This window comes from Malurus melanocephalus, unplaced genomic scaffold (genome assembly GCF_030028575.1).
Source record: "Malurus melanocephalus ecotype Western Australia unplaced genomic scaffold, MMel_1.1 scaffold_94, whole genome shotgun sequence".
In the NCBI taxonomy this organism is placed as follows: Eukaryota; Metazoa; Chordata; class Aves; order Passeriformes; family Maluridae; genus Malurus; species Malurus melanocephalus.
In genome coordinates, this window is record NW_026623326.1 from 1,903,616 (window position 1) to 1,925,580 (window position 21,965).

Consider the following 21,965-nt stretch of genomic DNA (forward strand, 5'->3'; position numbering starts at 1 on the left):
ATGAACTGTTAGACTAGGAATCAAATACACAAGCAGTATGTGCAGGKTTTTTAGGGTTTTATCCCTCTGTGWTCACAAGGCACAACTCAACTGTTATATCATTCTACACTTACCACACTTACTGGAAATCTCAGTTTCTCTTTACTTTCCAGAACAGCCACCCCAATGATTTTGCAGTGTCAGACTGTAAACTGCAGATGATATGGAAATAGGGTCAGCTAAAAAGGATTTCTGGGATTTTMATTTAGGAATGAATTCTGTTGGACACTTCATCTCAGTAGTTTTAGGGACTGTTAAATTGTATCTGCGTGTATTAGCATCAGCAGTGCTTACCTGATGACTTGTTGGGCCCGACTGATTATATGAAAAAGGCATCAATTTTTGTTAGGTAGAATCCACTCAATATCTTTGAGAAAGAGCCATTTCAGAATCCATCTGCTCTAACTCTGACACTAAGTTTAGAAATTTTCAACTTAGCAAATAAGATGCTAGTTTTCCTCATTATATATATTTTTACATTCCCAGGAGCACTTGGAAAATTAAAGCAGGAATGTTTAAGTAATGTACAGAAGTTGAAGCAATATAAATCAAATTAATATATTGGATACAGTATTAGTACAAAGCTATCTTGATCTCCATTTCTGGGCTTTTGAAAYYGGTGACAAGTCAGTATTTCCAGAATCTGAAGTCCATCTTGTCAGTACTGTGCTCACATTGCCCTTTTAGGGGCAACCGACTTACAATTGTGTTTATGAATGAAAGCTTATTTTTCCCTTATTTTTTTGTGGGAGGATACAATGCACAAAGAACTTTAACTGTTTTCATGCTGCCTTGAAAAGATGCCAAAAGTCAAATGTGTAATTAGGGATTCTCTTAAAAGTCTTTTTCTTATACCTGTGAATGTTTTTTTGGCACATGGCTTTTTGAGTCCTTGCTTTCCTTTTTGTATTTCTTACTCTGTTGGCTAAGAAATAAGTTCCTTTTCAGAGGAAATTGTCGTAGGTCTTCTGGTTGTGTAGTTTGTTCTTTGTCAAAATCCAGTATGAAAAGATGGTTTCCTCTGCTTTTGTTTTTGTGTGGAATACTCTAAAGCATAATATTAGACCCTGATTTATTTAACACCTGATTAGTCACAGCAAATCTCTTTCAAAACCTTCATAAGATGTTTTTTAAGATGAAACAACAGGTTGTGACAGCATTCTTATAATGTAGGTTTGTTCTTGCAGTGGTAAAGTTGAATGTATTCTGTGCTGGGATACTTTTTGATCTACGTAATATGGGTTCAGATATTGGTCAAGTTCTAACAAAGCTAATGAGAAACTATTTTAGGTARATAGGGCAGAGAGAAGAGCAAAGAAATCATTATCACCTGATGATGTAACAGGATTTTTTTGGGGGTGAATTTTAAGGTAGTTGGAAACAAATTAATATATTAGGTAWTTTTGTGAGTTGGTCTCAATTGATTTATGTAGCCATTAGTTCTTCCTATCTTTGAGAGGGGCCTCCTGTGAAAATTACAGGATTCCCCTGTTGGTTCTCCCAGGTTACAGCTGACTTCAATAGAATCTGAATGAACTGGAAATATATATCTGCTCTGCAAACAGAACCAAGCAACAAATGAATCTGAAAATAACAGAGTCTAGAGGATCTTTCTAGGCAGACATTACTGAGCTCTCATTCTTTTCCACTAGTCTTGTACATCTTAAGACAGAATAAAGATATTTATTCATTGTGTAAATTGCCAGGGGCATAAGAAGGAAATCATCAAGGTGGAAACATGAATTCACCATGTCTGCTCTTAGTCACAAATGAAAGGAGGATATCAATACTTTTTCAGGCTAACACATTTATTTACTACAATAGAATTGGAAWTTGATGCAAGAGGTCAACCAAAGCAGTAAAAGGCCCGCCTGGYCTGCAGGCTTCTACTTACCATGTCCTTTTTCTAATTCTTGTTTAAGTACTGTGATCCTTCTCCAGAAAAGCAGTCAAGTGTGATCATAAGTCCATCCATATCCAGCAAGTGTAAACATGTGCTTCATGCACCATCTTAATTGCTTAATCAAGCTCCTTCTATTGTGAGGCACGACCATACAAACAGGAACCAGATGGAAGATATTTTTATCAGACRGGCCATAGGACTAAAGAAACATGGTCATTGAACATTGCTGTCCTTAAAAACCCCAGTGTTAGGATATGGCTGCATCCATGTGACATCCTCAGTTATGTGATAATTCAGGCAGCAGCCACTGTCATAAACCCAGACTCARTCTTACCTATGTTTTCAGATACCAACAACTTCAGCTTGCTTAAGGAACATAAGCATACATTGATAATCATTTTAGAAGAGTTTATCGAAAAGAAGGTTGAAACTGTTACTTACATTTGGAATCAGGTGTTTTTTTTTTAGTTATTAGTTTTATGGATGATTTTAGCAGTGGAAATCTGAGTTTGTGTAGCATCACCCTCATAAGAGATGAGTGCAGTATTCTTTTTGTTTTCAAGTGGTAGGAACGAGTCTGAGTGTATTTGAGTTGTTTTCTCTGCTGTTTGTCAAGCATGTCATAGCAACAAAGGTTTAAACTTGCTTTTTTTTTACTTTTATATCATAAAGCACTTAAAATTATGTATTAAGCTAGTGCTCCTGTGCATTCTGCATCAAAYCCCCAGTAATTGTGCTTTTAGAGTATTTTCCACCAAAGGCTTCAAGTACTAGTTTGATTATGCTGTGATCACTTCTTTTACTCCACACAATACAAAAAGAGCAAAATGCTTGATTATAATTGCAGGAGTGTTTATTTGGCCAGGTACTTGCCCAGTCCTAATTGACAGCCTGAATTGTGCAGCCTGGTCATCAAAACGGGCAAGAGCTTATGTGAATAATTCATGGCTTTSACAAATGTTTTATCTGCAGGTTTGGTGGCAAAATTAGCAGCAGTGAAATAGTTAATAATTCTCGTGTTTAGGCTGTCGGAATTGGGTTTTCAGTTAACACCCCAGTAAGATGGAGAGTGCAAGTTCATGTTTTAGTCTCATTGTTTCTYCTACTGGCTGCAGACTCAGCAAGACAAATGTGCATTAGTTTATATTGTCAAGGCTATCTTTGCAAGCAGATGGGCTAGAAATCTAATTAAAAAACCCGAAAGCTTTGATTCTGGCAAAAAAAAAAATGAAAAGTCTGTGGGACAACCCTAAATCCTCTGAATTAAAAGGATGTTCTATGTCAATGCCATTCTATTGTYCCACTTTATAAATAAAATATGAAGGGCTCTACTTTCACATAGACCTATAAATGTGCTCAATTATGACTTCAGTAAAGCATGTGTATTCAGTAAAATTAGGTTAGTATATGTATAGAGCAATAAACSATTTCTATATAGAATCAGCAGACATGTAACAGAGAGTATGTCCCAGCATAGATAAATAAGCACATGGTTAGATTATTAACTGATCTCTCTTAAGCTTTTGTAAATTAACCATGAAGCGGCCATGACTATTTGCAATTTTTCTGCAATTATGGATCCTCCCTGTGTTTGAAGATGTGGTGAATATAATACATTCAATGGAAGAATGCATTGGCTTCAATAAAGAAAAGGTAGCRCACACAAGAAGGGGGTGAAAAACCCAACAAGGTTCACCTGACTCAGCCTGATCCCTTGGACTACAGCCAGGTGTAAAAMATGCRGAAATTGTGAAGCTGTAATTGAAARGAAAATAACTGCATATATTTGTGTTATCTCAGTRTCAGGGAATCACACTTTTCTTAAACTGGGGGATGTGTCTGGTRTGAGGTAGAGGTTACCAGAGCAACTGTGAAATGGTTTCTGTTGATTCTCATCAGTTGTTTTCTGGCAGGGAGGGGAGTGGTTAACTGTGCTGGTTCAACTTGCTACAGAAACCYGCTGCAATAGGATTTCAGCACAAGATGTTTTACTGGCATTAGTTTAACTCACAGGTAGGAAACACATCAGCGTGGTGTAGTAGATGTGCCCTGTGATATATACTTGATGTGCTTCTTCCAGGTCAAATGAGGGCTCAGTATCAGGCCAATATCCTTAGGTGCTGTATTTCAAGAATCTGCTCTCTCTGATTTTCATTACCATGGGCTTGCTGACATCTATAATAAATTGTAAGTTTTCTGACTAGCAGATTCCTATCATTTCTRTCCTGGCATATGTTAATCTGTCAAYATAATTTTCAGGTCTGTCAGCAGGAAACGTAGCACCTGGGGTATGTAGTTCTTGAGATTAATAGGTTGATGCTCTTTCACATGTGGCACTTGTGGATGGATTTGCCAGTGAAATTTTATTGTGCTTTTGATWGAGAAGCAATATACCTAATAGGGGAAAAGGGAGCAGGCAGTTGAAACTGGGCAATTATTTTCCAGAACATTTATCTAAACCTGCTTTAGCTGATGGAACAGTTCCTTTGGTTTTTCCAGTTAGAGGTGATTGATAGGAAGAGGTACTGGTGGAGAACTGAAATTATTTGCAATTGTGATGAAAGGTCAGGCTTTTAAGGGAAGCAACATTAAAACTGCCTTGCCATGACAGCAATGTCTGAGTTTCCATCAGTGGGGGAAAATGCCTTACATGAAGGACTGGGAACCTGAGGAGCTCAGTCTCCTACCAAGGTGAGAACATCTGAGGCTGGAGAAATACTTCAAAAAATCTTGGGAAGACACTCAGAACATGTTAGCTCAGAGACTGACTCAGTTGGGGTTTGCACATTTGTTGCCAGGATTTTGGCAGCTGGATTYGTTTTTGCTTTCCAGAAGCTTTTCAGATCCAGCTTTCTCACTCTGGGTGTCAACAGTGTTTTTTGGGTTTCCACCACCTTTGAAATGCTGAGTTATCAACCTGTTTGTGCTCAGTGAGCTCCAGTGATTTTTATCTCGCCCACATTTGTATCTCCACACATAAAAAGGGATGATCCAGTGGCTTCATTGGCATGGCTTAGCCTCTCYTGCTAGACACAGTGAGAGAGCCTGGCCCTGCTAGGAGACAGACTCAAWATAAATTGGATGTGAGCTAGATGTTTTGGAGCTGGGTTGGGAATAGCACATTAGTTTCCCCTACCTCTTGAGGACAGTGTAAAAAAGCTTTTTTCTGCTCTCAATGCCATCAAGGTAGTTTTTTCTGAAGAATGAGTAAAGCCTGTTTTATAAATGAATAGACAAAAATTGATTTTACAAGTRTATCTTACAACACAGATTGATTTTGTAGCTTAAGAGCAAGTYCTTYTGGATGTAATACAACAGGSAGTCTTCASYCAGCCTGGCATGGCAGGAAATATCYATCTGATAAGTGARCTATTTTAGGGAAATCATTGTGCCTACAAAGACTTTGTTTGTATATGGGTGGAGCTCCAAAAAAGAAAAGAGTGCCACTCATTTATTAGTCATGGTCAGTCGTCATTGTCGAACCCAGGGAAAAAAGAGGCATCACCTTTTAAATTGTGCAGTTCTAAAGAGAACTGAAATTCTATTATAGCATCAAAACAAACCCGTAGCAGGGACCATGGAGTGTTTCTGAGATGGAGCATTCAACCTTTCCTCCTAACAGATGCACTGGAGTCCAGTATTTGCACTTATGTTTGTGGATCCTGGCCAAAATCTTGTAAGTCTTAAGGAACAGTTACACTGTTTCATCTTAGAAGCCATAAAGTGCAAACTGAATCTCATGCTGAACTCTGCGCTGCAAAAGGGCAGGAGCTAATTTACTTAGTAGTGGAAGACTCTGCTACTTTGAAGTGCAAATTTTTAAATGAGGAAAAATTCAAAAGATTTAGAAACTTCCCACAAATATACCTCTAAAATGTAATGTCAGCCAAAGTATTTTGATAAAATTCAAAGTTTTTGTCCTTTTTTTTGAGCAGACTGATCAAAACCATGAACAAAATGAAGAAAGAAATTAATCTGAAAAGGTTTAAACAAAATATTTTGCTGTTATAAAAGCCTTTTTTGAGTTTTAAATTCAATCACACTTTCGTGAGAACCTGCACTCATGACATAYCTTATTTTGAATTGATGTGTAGCAACTCATCTTCTCTCCCTAGTTCCTTATTTTAATTGCAGTTCTGTAAATGGTGTGCATTGCTCTCTTGCACTGCCAGGAGCAGGGTATGGGAACTGATGAGTKCTTACAGCAAGAGATGTCAGTACTATGTAGAAAAAGGGATTTTACTGTCTTTGAAGAGGTTTTTTTCCTCTCGTCATCTATGAGCTCAGTCAAGCCCTGGATCAAACGTGCAAGTCCCAGAGTGGTTATACCTGCCTGCATCAGGAAGGAATTTGGCATGGTGTCTGCCTCTGGACATTATTGGACTTTACCAGGTGCTGCTGTTGACTGTCCAGACCTACATTAATCATTCTTTGCATGAGCTGAGCATGTTTGCAGGCTTCTTTATGCTATAAAAGGTCTTTCCCCTATGGGTTTCTCTGCCTCCCACAACGCATTTCAAGGAAATGTATGTATTTACAGTCTGGAGGCTTTCCACTCTGGGGCGACTGTTTTATGGCACTGACTGGAATTCCTGGAGCTGTTCACCCTGCTCCATTCACTCACTTGTGGAGTCACTGATGTCATGAACTGATAAATTAGGATGCCGTGTCTAARAGCCCAAGCACACATTGCCCAGGTGAAGTGTCCCTTTGCTCATGTGAAAATCTGGCAGTGCTGACCGTAGACTAAACTTCATAGTGATGATCTCCTTGCTTGAACTGCAAAAAAACTCATCCTGCAGGCAGAAAGATACATTTGTTTTCTGAATCTYAGTCGTTTGGCTGTGCTAAGCACARCCGTATATATTTATTTCTCCTCTTGAATCCAATGGATTTGAATCTTCAGATTTATTTCCAATAGCCTCTGCTCATCCAAACCTTTTCAAAAATGGTGTGTTTATATTTCAACACAACCCTAATATTTATTTTTTCCAGCAAATGTCAAGAACATATAATTTTCATTTGGTAAARCATTTTTTGTTTTGTTTCTGCTAAATCATCTCAAATATAAGACTTTAAATGCTCAAGAGAGAGCTGAATGGTACTTACTGTTCAAATATGTCTTTGTTGTAGTAACAAATCTTTAAATGTAGCCCTGCTTCAACAAAAACAAAGCTCTGTTTAATTTCATATTTATCTCAACAGCTGTTTCAAGGAAGACCTGCCAGATATTGATCTAAATATAGCAGACGTGCAACAACAAAAGGGGAAGAGGGTAAATKAGTTTAGATGAAGGCATTATTTACCAGCAGAAACTTAACAGGAATGTGAAAAATTATAGTATTTGTCCWCCAGATTTGGCTTTAACATCTCCAATTATGCATTTTTTGGACCCAGCTGTGTTTTATGTCTTTGCTATTTGAATGAAGACAGGAGRCTTCTCAAATAGTGTTCATTTGCTCAATTAAAAGAAGGCCGAATGCCTGCAGAGCTCTGGGTCCCAGCTCTGGTCTGGGCTGTAACGATGCAGGATTTTTACCTGGGTAGAAGAGAGTAGAGCACAAACCTGCTGAACCCTGACAGAAGTACCAATGGGACCTGCACCTCTCAGAATAACTCCCAGGAGCTCACAGGATATGGTTACATATTGGAAAAAGATTTCTTACACCTAAGCTGGTGTCTGTTCTTCCTAGCTTACATCATTTTACAACAGAATTGCTTTGAGTTCAGAGCCATTTTTCTTAGAAGTAAAAATCAAATACCAAAATGAGTTACTTGCTTGAGAATAGCAGGAGAACCCATCTGGCACCAGTTAGCTTGTCCCAAAGTTGTTTGGGTTTTTGCTGCCTTTCTGTTCCCTTCCTGTTGACTTGGGGCCAGAGGCAGGGGTTGAATGTGGATGTTGTGCAGCCCACACATCTACATTCTTGTGCCATTCACAGTCACACCTCATGTCCCCTAAGAACAGTGGCTGGAAACCAGAGACAGAAGGTTTTGTCTCTGCCTGGACCTCACTGGCTCCAAGTCTTTTTACAACATGTCACTGAAATTTCTCTAGATCGCTGCTTTATGTCCAGCTCCAGCCAGTGTGAAACTTGCTTTGATTTCTTTCTTTTGTTCTCTTTTTAAAAAAGGAAAGTGAGAATGAGTGATTCCTTTTCAGTGCTGAAAGAGAATAAACAAATTTAGGTCACAGTAAGGAAGAAAGAATTAATTGTAAGTGGAGTCTGTATGGCTGTTTCTCCTCTAATTGCAAAAAAGCATTGTGAAAACAAGTTTGAAAATGTAAGAAGGGTAATCTGGAATGAAGACTGTCCACCTACAGTCTTTTGGGTATCTGGAGTTGTCTGATGGGAGTTTGCTGTGAATTATTATTCCAAAGTAATGGTAYTCTTGGGTTGTGCATCACTGAGTTCCTCCCCTGGTCTGTGATATGGCAGCACACAAGGGAGATGTGAGGATTAGGAGTCACGAGTGTCCCAGGATTGTTGAAAAGACAGTGTCTCATCCCACTGAGCAGCCACTGTCCCTGGGGGATGTGGTGACAGCTCAGACTGATGGTGTGACAGTGCAGGAACACAGCTCTTAACTGGGATAATAAGCAAGGTACAGTTTGAGAAGTATTAAATAGAACAAAATATTTTAATAAATGCTGGTTCAGGAGTGATTGGCAAACACGTCTGCTAAGTGCTTTATCTGGTCCTCTAAATGTGCTGGAAAGTCTGTTATGAATATTGGTACTGACTGTTTCTATTGGCAAGGTGAACTTGAGGCTCAACATGGTGATGTGAAACYRAAGTATGAAAGTCTGTAAGTGATGYTGATTGTAAACCTCTCTGTCCAGTTTCATTCTCAAGCTGAATAAATAAACCACAAACAAAATGAGTAAAAAATTGCAATTAATCAAAAATATTAACACATAAATTACTGAAGTGATCCTTGGTGCATTTTGATATGGAAATTAGGGAGTGGAACTAGGTGCATTTTGATATGGAAATTAGGGAGTGGAGCTAGTTAGGTCTCATGAAATGAGGCCTTTGGGATAACAGTTTGTGCTTGGAGGCTTTCACATACCTGTTTTTCTCCTCTTCCTCCCCCTTTTCCACCCTCAGCTTGTGAACCAATTGGCTGACTACAGCCACATTTGTCAAAGGAACAGTGATCTCAAAAATAATTAATTTCCTRCAGATTTTGCTCTTACAGGTTGATGCCTGAAGAGCTGCTTGTTATTCTCGTGGTGTCTCCTGACAAGGTTATGTTGACCTGACTTGAAAGAGATCTTGCTCTCCCCATTAACAAATCATATTTAGAATGAGATGCTRGACATGTCAGATCTGAGCTTTTAGTGGTCCAACAGGAATGCTAAATGTGCTGCTTCATCATTAACTCATGACTGCAAAATGGGAATGGTGATATTATGTTATTTCAGCTAATCAAGKGCTGAAGCTTCAAAATGCCAGAAGCTTTGGCCAAACCATAAGGGTGGAAAAGACACATAATCAATAGGTATCTGAAAGATTAATCAGAAAGCATGAAGTTCTTAAATTCATTTGGTACCCAGCAAGCCAGCTCTTGCCAAAGAAAACACAATTTMGAATGTGCCTGAATTAAAGAGGAAATTTGAGAAAATAACCTTATGAAAGTGCCCTAGAAACCAAAATAGAGGCATTTATTTTTACAAAATTATCACATCTGCTTCTGAGTTTAAATTTTATGCCTTTTTAAAAAAAATTCAGATTAGAAGTATTGTTTGTACAAATATTCTAGGGTATTTTTATTAGACTTARAAGCTGGTCTTTGTCTTTGCTTAAAAGCAGTGGAGCAACTGAAATGACTTATCAACTATCAAATATTTTCAGCTCACCGTTGCAAATCTAGTCCAGATGAGCCCAGCCAAAAGTCTGATGGATTGTCCAAATACCTTGATTTGAGTGTTTTTTTCCAGTTTCTGGTCAAATATCAATACCGGAAAAAATTAAGCAGCACAATCAACATTAATTGCCATAGTAAAGTGGTTACTTGTGCATAATAGATATGTGTATYGATGTATCATCTTGGGAGCCAGGAGTAAGGCATGTCTTGCTTGGAAAATGTGSACAAAGCTTGATTGCCACTGATGCTTTTCCCGATCAATTGCTAAATTGGGAAGGGTTTGAGTTGTTGCTTTTAAGCAATAAAGTTAATAAGCATGGCTAGACTATTCAAAAGGAACCTGGGGTCATTTCCTCAATCTATGCTGAGGTAACTGAAGAAAAATGACTGACTGTCAGAGATGACAAATCGTCCCAGATTGCCTCAGCAGAGTTTATCGGAGTTTCATTATGTCTAGGCCAACTTTTTTAGGATCCTCTCAGTAGCTGTAAATATTTGGATATTGCAACTTGAATTTTGGCCTTTTTTTACTATGTGTGTTTGGTTTTCTTTGTTTTTTAAAATTAAATTGCCTATGAGGTGTCCCCACATTTATGTAAGCTTTTTGTACTTTATCATCTGTGTTCAGTTTTGGTTTTGCAGACCATTATTACTCATTATTTTTAATTCCCTGGATTTGCATTTATGGTTTCCTGAAAAGTAATTTATTACAATTAATTCCAGACAGCTGAAGACTGTAGTATAAGTGTAGGTAGCTGGAGACCTCCAGCAAGGCAGGCTCCTTAAACAAACACAGCATGGCAGATGATCCCTGCCTTGAGGAGCTTATAATCTAAATAATTTTCTTATCTCCCACTTCTTTCTTTGAGATATTAGTACCTGATTAGTATCYGGCTAGCTGTTTGTGCAGGGTAAGTGCTCTCGAAGGCACCCTCTCCACAGCAAGCTCTGCAACTGAAAGTAGAAATGATGAGCAGGCAGCTTTCCGTGYTGCAACAATTTAAACACTATTAAATAATAGCTTTTGGCAAGCAGGTTTAGAAATCAGGTGCTGATTTTCTGCAAAAAGTCAGAAAAATGTGGAGTTTTCAACATGKTGGGGGGAACAAATTGTGTAGATGAGACTAGAGACCCACAGATCTTGTTACAGGTTAGGATCATTCCTCACATTAAACAAAAAAAATTGCAAGCAGATCTACTGCAAGAATGTGGGCAACACTCTTGAAACAGAGTGAGATTTTCTCAAAATGATGAATACCATTTGTATGTTTCCTGCCCTAGAATTGAAGAGRGGTGCCTTTGATTTTATATTTCATACAGGTATTACATGCCTTTGTGATGAATGAGGTAGGRAAATCCTCTTTGTAGTAGASAGCATTGTTTGGAGTTTTGTATTATCAGTGTAAGAGYTGAAACATATTGATGTGTTTTGAACATAAGAATTCTGTGATTATTCTTCTTCCTTTCCTCSCTTTCCATCCATTTTTCCTATCATTTTCACACTTGAAAATGTACTAAGCTTGTGAAAATTTGGTCTAATTACATGGCTTGTGRATAGTGCTGGTAGCAAATAACTACTTGTTCCAGAAAAAGAATCGGAAAGCATTCTCAGCCTGATCCTCAGGATCAGTGGTTATTCTCCTGTGTCCATCAGAAAACACTGGGGAATCGTTGCCCTTTCTTCCTTTCCTGAAATAATGTTGTGAAGTCTCCAGAACCAGGACAGGAGGGCTTTGGGGTTTTGGGGAGCGTTTTTTCACACACTCTTAGGCACGATGTGTGGATGGGAATGGGCAGCAGCACTGTCTGCTCCTCCACTGCTTCTCTGCACCCCACAGGCCTGGAGAGGCTGCAAACCTTCAGCAGACAGACTCCAGCCCACAGTTACATCTCTTGGTTCCCTACCTGGAATATTGGTCTTAATGCATCCTGAACTTCTAGTCATGGTGGAAAGCAATCAAGGGTGTAATGGTGTCTCACTGCCTGTGCTCTACAGCTGGGGGCAAGGTTTGATTTTGGATCTGCTTKTGTCTAAGACTTTTATTCAGGTTCATAAACAGAAGACTTTATTCTTTCAGGACATTCCTGTTTGGCTTACTGAAACAGCTTTTTATGTTGTTCATCAGTAAGTATTRACTTACTGTTTTACATCAGATTTGATAAACTGGCAGGTTGGCAGTGGCCATGGGGAGCTGGAATAAAGCTAATATTGTCTATGCCTTGCTCTGATTGCAGTGGAGGTGGTGGAGTATTTATTTTTTCTATCAAAAAAGATAGGTTGCACTTACCTGTTACTTGTCYGCTGTTGGGGCTCTCCATGTGTCTGTATGGCTCTTGCATCTCTTTGTCAAATGTTTGAAGAAATCCTTGGAAAAGTCCGTTCAGTATAACAAGGATCAGTGATTTGGCAGAAGTTCCTGAAGACCCTATAAAGCTTTGCAAGAAAAATAACACAAAACACAAACCCCTTTCTATTCATTGCTTTCTGATTTGATTCCTTGTCTCAGCTTCTTGTTCCAAAAGGCAAGAGGCGGTAGCACCACCAACAAAGCTTCTTTTACAGCCTTTTTTTGGCATTAGTTATGAAAGGATCAGATGTCTGACCTTTCAGCAGTAGGTAAAAGGAGAATAAAAAGATCTATATTCCTGACAGTGTTTGGAAGTGCCTGGTCTCCCTATTTTTTCTTTGCACTGTTGTATGCAGTGTGCTCTGGGTGTGCCAACAGTGGGAAGGCAGAGGACCAAGTTTGTTGCCTCTGACTGCTCCTGCCTGGCATATGCYGAGACTGTTAAATTAGCAAACTCTCTTAACATTTATTAGTCCAGTGTGRTTCCTATGAAGAATATTCCTGTCCTTGTTCCAGCCCAGAAGCCTAGTTATAAGCTTTATAGAGTTGTTTTCCATTGAATATAGGAGATGGATCTTATTAGCAGAAAGACTGTTTTAAGAAGTTAAAGAGGTAGAGTATAGTGAAAATCTTCCAGAGTGTTTGTGCTGGGAGGATTTCTGTGGAGGCTAAACAGTCTTACAATTCCTGCATTACACCCATACCTCTTTCTGAGGATAAATACTACTGTGTCCCTTGAAAAGCTGTGCTGAAGACTGCCCAGACTAGACTTGAATTGACATGTCCTTTTATTCTTTCTCCTCTCTTCTTGTGAGGAAAAAGAAGAGATGTGTTTGCAAGTGACTGCTCTGGTGTYGTTGGGCTCCATTGCCAGTGACCAGGCCAGATAACTGCCTTGGATCTGAGGGGGAGCACAGACTGGCAGAAAAGTCTGACTGCAGATTGAAAAAGGTCCTGCAGCATTTGGAAGATCAGTCGCGAGCGAAAAGGGCCCCAGTGATAACAGTGCACATGCTGAGTCACAAGGGCCTTCCTGTCAGGGAGAAATTGCCAGGCACTTTTATGGAAATGACACTTTTCTGCAAGTGACATTTTTTAAAAAGTCCTTAAAGGGGCCTCTAAAAATGAAGGGACCCAAATTTACAAGTGGCCAATAATGCTAAGGCACAGGACCCCACTTGTTGACTTTGGCTGTGGGTTCAGTATGTTGAAAGCAGAATCCATTGTATGTACACACAAAGAGCTTCTATACAGATACACTTGATTCTGTWTTTGATTCTGTGAAAGTATGTATGTTTTTAGAGAATATTTGAATTACATGTGTTTGGAAAATTAGAGATTAAACTGTAAATTAGGCACTTGAATTTCATGTAAATTACATTATAGTAATTTAATATAACCTTTAGTATAGCCTTTATATGTTCTATCTTTTGTCTTTTATGTTAATCATTCCTTTCTTTGCTCTGAAGCACCAAACACCAGCAACAAAAGTCAAATCTCAGTGCAGCTTCCCACAATATTAATTATCATCATATACTTTTATTCCTGCAGCGAAGATGTTTGCAAACGAGGATTCACTGTTATTATCGATATGCGAGGATCCAAATGGGATTTGATCAAGCCTCTCCTAAAAACCCTTCAAGAAGCCTTTCCTGCTGAGATTCATGTTGCCCTGATCATAAAACCTGATAATTTCTGGCAGAAGCAGAAAACAAACTTTGGCAGTTCCAAGTTCATCTTTGAGGTGAGAGCCATGTATGTAAGCATGTATGGTAAATGTATGGTCAAGCATTGTCTCTGATAAGAACTCTTCAGGCAAAAAGAGCCCTGTGATTGAAAGCAAAAAATATATCTGAGGGCAGGTAGCAGGGGTGGGCTGATGCCCTGCATGAGGTTGTTTTCTGAGCACTGTTGGAATGAGTTGCATGTTTCACCCCAGAGGTTCACATAGTTCATTTTACTGAGGGTTTTTTTGTTGTTTTTTTTTTGTAGTATTTATGTTTGATGGTGTTGCATTAAATTTTTCCTTTGTTTCTCATAGGAAAAAAAAAACCAAAAAACAAAACCACAACACAGTTCAGTCAAAGTGCTAAAGATACAGTTTTCTAGATGCAAATGTACAAGTTTGTTAGTTTGCTTCTACCCAACTTCCCCTGGTGGTTTTTTTTTTTTTTTTTTTTAATAAAAGGTATTTGCTAAATTGTCACCTCTTTCATTTAATTGAGATTCAGGGGTAGCATTGACAACTCATGTGAATGATAAGGTGCCTCAGGCATCCTTTGAGAAATAGCCAGTATACAACAATTGCATAATTAAGARGAATTTTACTGACTTTGTTGTTGATGAAGACAAACCTGCTGTGTTCTCTAGAGCACTTCAGTTTTCTGTGAATTTCAGCTTCTTATCCAAAGAGAGGCAAAATTCAGGTGCATGAAGTGCTCATACATCAATCACACCCTGCCATTACTTAGTCATATGTTGTTTTTTAGTAATTCACTGAGAAACATTTRTATGTTGGCTRTTTTACCAATCCATTAATTTCAGAGGGACACAGAGATTTTGCATCTCTGRAATACAGAAGAGAATTTGGCTATAGCTCTTAATGTTTACTGCAATGGAAGACTGTATTTAAGTATCTATTTACGTTTTGTTGAAGTCAATGTGATATAAATGTGTCCTTATTTTCAACCTGTTCTGGCAAGCACCCTTGAATTGCTATGGGGAATTGGATTGGTGTTACTCATTAACACAATTTTACATTATTATCACATTTTAAGTGCTTGTAAATTTTCACTCCTGTTTCACAAAATCCAGTCAACTCATAAATTTTACTTTGATTAAATAAGTCTTTACACTGCTGCCATCATTGCAGTGASACTGTCATTGCTGCCTGTGGGGACTGAGAGGGATCAGGGCAGTGGGGAGGAGAAGGGAGTTGTGTGGCTACAGAAGAACATGGAGCAGGAGGGAGTCTGTGCAGAGATTAGCAATAGGATAATTTTTAGGCATAGGGTACTTCTGTTTAAAATATATAAAGGCACTGAGGGGCAGTCCTATAGTAACCCAAGAAAACACAGGATATGAGTGTGTAGCCAACRCTGAATTCCAATTCTCTAGTGCTTTAGTAAATGTCTTCCTAAAATTTCAAAGCCTAGGGGTAAACTAACAGAGTTCAAATATGTGGTTTTAGAACATTTGTTTGTTTTTAAAATTAATGAATACTTCCTGGAGGCTTGATGTATATTTTTATTATGTGGAGTTGTTGTGATGATAGTAAAGAGTAAACTGTGAGGATTCTTCATAGCTACAGCTCTGAGTCTGTGTTGTTTAAAAAGCTCTGAACTCGTTTGCTGTACATGCTGTAATGCATTAAGGGTATTTTCATTTTGTGTGTGTTGTGAGTGCCTTTGAGCCTTGGTCTGTCTGTAGGGTTGTTCACATGGGTGTCCAATGGTTCAGAAACTTTCAGACTGGAGTAGAGGCAATGCTTTCACTGACTATTGGAACACCTGCAGACCCTCAGAATCATAGAATGGTTTGAGTCCCTAAATTCCATGATTCAAACAAARATTTCCTAAGCTGTGGTCCACCCTGCAGTATACACACTACAATCAAGGAACTTCTCTTTTAAAGGATTCTTTGGGATGCTGCTGCTTATCAATAAGCTCAGGCTCTTGGGCAGCTCATGCTCTCTCATCACTTGGCAGGAACACACTGCAGTGGAAGGCAGTGRAAATCTCTGTTGAATTGCCCCATCCACAAACTCAGCAGTAACCAGTGTCAGTTTTAAAGCCACATTTCTCTTTTGAGTGTAATGTAAGCATGATGTGTGTGCCAGAGCACTGTAGGACCCTTAGGGGAGGCTGATGAACTTGATTTTGTGGGGTGAGTCTCTGGCACAGTGGTTCTGTGTCACAGTCCWGAGTGAAGCATGTACACAGATCTTACCCACAAAAAGAAAGAAAAGTGTTTTGTTGATGTATGTGGATTCCAAAGTTTCCTGTCGCTTTGAGGAATAGGCCAGGCAATTTATTTAGCATTAATTCAGAAATGCCTTCAAGATTTCTTTCTCCTGGTGAAAGAGGGTAAATAGTGGACAGCACTTTGAAAATTCATTTCAAAAAGAAGGATGAGTAATGCCTAGGAAACAGTAAGCACCTACCTGCCTCACTAAAATTGTTTTCATTAGAGTTTCAATAACTACTTAAAAAATCAAACCTGAATAAAGAAAATTTCTGCAGAATTTCAGAAAAGCTTTTCTACTATCCCATAATGTCAAATTCTGCCCATGATTAGAGCAGTGTTTCCATTAGCTTGACAAATTGCAGGGGGATGCCCAAGTGCTAGCCATGGAGAGAAGTATTTCCCTGACAGGCAGTTAAACTCTAAATTGAATTATCTTCAAGATCTCTGTGTCCAGGTCAAGAGGTTTAAAAATTTGAAAACYTTCTGAAGCTACATACTTACCTTCCCCTGTTTGTTTGCTCTTCCCACCAGCCTCCCTTTTCCTCAAAGCAAGGAATGTTGCAAAAACATTTAAAGATAATCTTTCTCCTGAATTTAAGTTCAATACAATCTCAATTTTAATATATTGCAGAATGGCTGATAATTTTGGATGGATATAAATTGGAAGAAAAAGCCTGTTATTAACCTTTAACCAGTGGCTAGCCTACYATTTTGGACATAATTCAGGATAATGATCAGGACTTTAGGTGTTTTTCTYTGTAGATGGCTTTTATAAGAGTTCTGTGATTATTGGCTGACTCCTCTTCTGAAGAGCACAAGCTCTGACATCCTTTAGAGGCCTGACCTTTAGGGGATAGATGTACAGTCACTGATGAAGATACAAGGCTTTAAGGGCTGCCAGCTTGGGTGTTAACATGACAGCACTGAAAATCTCTAGTTACAYATGAAACCCTATGCTCCTAATTTCAGAAATAAATACTTCATCTAAAACAAATGGGAAAYGCTGTCAGYTGCTGTGTCCTTAAACTGTAATCTRCTTTCCAGACACACAGTGCTTTTCTCTGTCACCAATTACTGAGTCTGAATGAATTAWAACCACTTCTCATTGATTGTGTATGATTCGTGAGCGGTACTTTCTATTGGCAATAAATTCTAGTTGTTAATACTTCAATGACATTTCACTTTTACATTGATTTTGGCTTAATTACATTAGGAATTGCTAATATGAAAGAGTGGCAAAAAGCCAGCTGGAATAATTTGGAAGAAGAAGCCCAGCACGTTCTCTGTTATGGCAGTTTGCAATACCTGCTTCACTTCATATATCTGAAACTTTTGTTTCTGTGCAGCCACTAGCTGGGTGTAACACAAGTAGCAGAGTTCCTGTAACACCATGTACCTGTTTAGTGAACAGCCATGCCTGGATATCCAAAAGCTGCAGTAAGAAGTCTTCAGTGTCCAGCTGGGTTAATGAAATCTGTGAGAGAAGCATTTTTGCTACATGTTTTTGATAGTCAGGCCATCTGAAAAAGACAGACATTAAAATAATAATAAATATCACATCTTTTAATAAATAAATAAATGCCATTAACGGTAGCATCTTCTGTCCAATTAATACATCAAAATTAAACACAATCCTTGGCATATTTTCTACTGCTCTTGCAATTATATATTGATGAGGAAAATACTCGCTTCGTGCTGTTTATGGGTTGTGCTGTTAATTCTGATTGGATGCTCACTGATGTAAATACTGTCCTTTTCCCTTCCTTAGACAAGTATGGTGTCTGTGGAAGGCCTGGCAAAGCTTGTAGATCCTTCTCAGCTGACGGACGAGTTYGAAGGGTCCTTGGATTACAACCACGATGAATGGATAGAGCTGCGCGTGTCCTTGGARGAGTTTTTCAACAGTGCCATCCATTTATTATCAAGGCTGGAGGATCTCCAGGAAATGTTGGCTAGAAAGGAGTTTCCAGTTGATGTTGAGGGCTCAAGAAGGCTGATTGATGAGCACACGCAGCTCAAGAAAAAAGTGATTAAAGCTCCTGTGGAAGAAYTGGATCGTGAGGGTCAGAGGTTATTACAATGTATAAGATCCAGTGATGGTTTTTCTGGTAGGAACTGCATTCCTGGAAGTGCAGATTTTCAAAGTCTTGTGCCAAAGATCACCAGCCTTTTAGACAAGCTGCATTCTACCCGGCAACACTTGCATCAGATGTGGCATGTCCGCAAGCTGAAACTGGACCAGTGCTTTCAACTCCGGCTTTTTGAGCAAGATGCTGAGAAGGTAGGGAATAACTGTTCCTTTTTTCATACTTTAAACAAGAYTCTCTTGCAAGGGTGATAATTTTTTCTGCAGGTGGCAACACGAGGTGTTCACAGGTGTAAATCTCATGTTGCCAGCAAATATGCTTCATGTGACTCATAAACCAGATTCACCAAGGTAACTGTTGGATGTAGCACACATAATGATATCCTAGAGTAACTTCGCTGTGTGATTTTTGGTGAAAGTTAATCTGCTTTTGTGTCTCACAATGAGTGTATTTGGGAKACATTAGCACAAGAATCTAGGTTTTTTTTTTAAGCTTCTTTTACTAAGCTTATGAATATATTTACCTGCTTGTCACAGCACCAAAAGAAGAMTGATTTTGGGGTTTGATTTGCTAAGATTATTGTTTGCACTTCTTGGAGTCTATGGGGAATTTCAAGTACAGGTTTCAGGGAATTTACTTTAGAAAACTGTGTAGTGCTAAAGCCTTGGCTTTCTTAACACAGAARTGCTTGGCATCTTGTTGGGTGATTGTGTGAGAAGTCTTTGTTGCACATTTAAAATTGCAGGCCACAGAGGTAGGGTATTCTCAGTGGAAGGTACTGAGCTCTCAGGCTCATGTTTATCCAGTCTGTAAATCCATCAAAAACACCAATCTCTGGATCTTCTCTTCTTAATGTATTATCCAGTTGTTTCACTAATGTGTCTGCCTGGATGGGCCCAGGAGGAGCTGTAGAAGAAAAGCAGACCTCATCTGCAGGGGCATCTCATGAGGATGTTTTATTTAATCAGCTACTAGTTAGTCTTATTTTAAAACATCATGGAGGAGCTCATTGCTGAAACAAACCTAATCTTCAGCAGTGCAGAACAARACACATGACCTTGGTTTTCAATGCATGTACTAAATATCTCTAAGATTTGCTGGGACTGAAAAAGCTCTATCATTGCATAATCAATCCTYCTGTTGGGCAAACCTTGAATTCAGATGAGTTCTTCTAAAATAAGAGTCACTGCAGCATCACTCCAGGATGCATAAGAGCAGRGTTTTATTTCCAAATGCTACAATAATAGCATTCTCCCTGTTCCTTGTGTGTCATATGCTTTAAGGAGGCCACTCATTTCTGTCCTTCCCAGCAGTGGCTGTCTTTCAGTCAGTGCTTYGCTTCGGATTTTCAGTTTTTTGGAATTATTTGGGTGACCACTGCTTACTAATTTTATTTTTTAATTTATTATTACAATTATTCAATAATAATATTGTTAGTAAATTCTTGGTATTKAGGAAGTTATTATAATCAATAATGGTATAAGCTGAAAGGCTCTCAGATCAAGTCAGTGTTGGAGAAGTCCTTATTGCCAGCACTGTTCTGTAGCATTGAAGAACTCTCCAGGGAGTTTCCTTTCTACCTCTTGCACAGGCATGAAAGGATGGTGTGATCTAAGTCTAGGCAATGTGACAGCAGCTCTGCATGTGTTATTCTGAGGCTATTATGTGTAAGGTCTAGGCAAGTCAACAAATAAATGAAACTTTTGAGGTGCAGGCAGATGCAGTGACAATGTAATTTCTACCTTTGTAACACTGGGTATCTTGAGCAATTCCAGTTTGACAAAACCAGGATTCTGCTCTTCTCTACTTCTGTTATTCATCTGCCTCACATCAACGAAACACATAGCTTCTCTCTGCTTTGGCTCTGCTTGCTTTTTCTTGATTTCTACATTTTCCCAAAGAATATAAAATATTTTCCTGTTTTATATTCCCAAATCTGTGTTTTTAATCTTCTCAGTTTGTGAGTCTCTAAAATTCTTCCAGAAAGGGTTGTGCAGACCCTTTAAGGCCACATTTCTCACGTGTAGACTGATGTAAAACCACGATGTGCTTTTCCTCTGTAGCTGCTTTTCTCAGGTCTCTTTGAAGTAGTCTGATCACCTCAGACTGGAAAGTACTTGTTTCATRAAATGTTCAGAGCTAAATCCAGTCTGAGTGCTGTCTCTTCTATGGAGACAGCCACCAGTGTGTCTGTGTATTGAATTTTGGCATTTCCAGGTACCTCCATTTGCTCAGTTGCACTCTGCTCAGGTATGGTAGCAGGGCTGGATACCCTTCATCTCCTGGGGAAAGACACAGCTCATTCTGTATAACCTGGATATGTCATTTAGTTCTAATCAAATAACAACTCTAATAGTTTGTGAAAGCTCAAACTTCAACATAAAACATTCTGAATATAAACAAGGTTTTAGGGTCTTTTAAAATATCTCTGTATACTCGTTGGATGATATTTCAGGAAACCTGTTCTAACAAGAAAATGGGCAAGGACTTTCATTTTCTGGACATTTCTGATTTCAAAGATTTAAGGTGTCCTCATTGCCTGAAAAGTTCTTTAAAATGGAATAGGGAAAAAAAAGGACACAAGTATTTTAAGGAAGATTAATTTTTGAACCCTTTGGTATTACAGTACCCCAGATGTTCAAAGCAAATCAATTGACATTTTTTCCTCCTAGAGATCCCCTCTATTGGCACATATAGAAATGCCAGTCATGCCTGGACACATGAAACATTTAAATTATAGGCATTACAACTTACAGAAGTCTGTATAGTTGTGTGCTGAACAACTCATTGCCAAAATAAACAGGAGGGGGTGGCAGTCACAGCCTGGGTTTCTCCCACTCAAATCAGTGGGAGAGAGCAGAGCTCTCTCTGGATAAACTTCGTCCCCAAGTCAGGCCTTTAGGGTTTTATTTTCCTGTACTGGGGCCAAGGGAAAGTGGGGCTATCACATAGGCACAAGCAGTGCAATGAGATTGAATCTCCAGATGGAGACTGGAAGCTCCTTGAAGCTCAAGTCAGCAGGCAGGTCAGCCATGTGGGGAGCTTTGGCAGAGGGGTGTGAGGAAGTTCACATGCTGTGCAGTTCTGACTGTAATGATCTGCTGATAAATAACACTGCTTCAGCTGCTGGCGAAGCTCTGACCCTTACTGTTCAACAAATTTATTCCTCACCAACTAATGTAGAAATACGTATGTACATATATATAATTTTGAAACCAGAACTGAGGGTAACACTGTGTTTTACTGGGTAACAGGGAAAATATTTTTAGTCACCAATAACATTAAAAAATGTATCCCAGTCTAAATTGGATATTGTTTGAAACAAAAAGCCATGATCCAAGTATTAGAACTATCTGAGAAATGATAATTGGTCGGTGGAAATSTGGACAGGGAGAAGGATTCAGGCAAGCGTCCACATGTTTTGCACTTGAATAAATACCAAAAAAAAGACAAAAAATTATACTTACACTCTGTACTTTCCAGCTTTTCTGGAAATCATTTGTTGCTGGCACCCAATTTGACTTTTGTAGGAATTTCCACATCGTTCTGTGTTGGTTCCACACCAATTGTACTACCCCAACATGTATGTGAATGAAAAACATCTATCATGATGTAATCAGCGTTGTCCACGTTCAGTATAAACARTGGAGTCATCAGCTGGACTGAGCTGAGGGTTTGCACTGTAAACTCCTCACAGCAGAGCAAGGAGCTGCTCTAACACCAGGGGCTCAGCCCCAACGGGAGACGGGG

General features: G+C 38.9%; 1 protein-coding gene across 8 annotated transcripts in view; it reads left to right on the plus strand.

The window, feature by feature from the left end:
• The window catches only part of KALRN (kalirin RhoGEF kinase), a 464,979-nt gene that overhangs the window by 177,483 nt on the left and 265,531 nt on the right, over positions 1 to 21,965 (plus strand). For all 8 annotated transcript variants that reach the window (XM_057368584.1, XM_057368576.1, XM_057368577.1 and 5 more), the window contains exons 4-5: positions 13,714 to 13,906; positions 17,897 to 18,409. In XM_057368584.1, the coding sequence (XP_057224567.1) occupies positions 13,714 to 13,906; positions 17,897 to 18,409 (706 nt within the window). The remainder of the gene's footprint in view (positions 1 to 13,713; positions 13,907 to 17,896; positions 18,410 to 21,965) is intronic.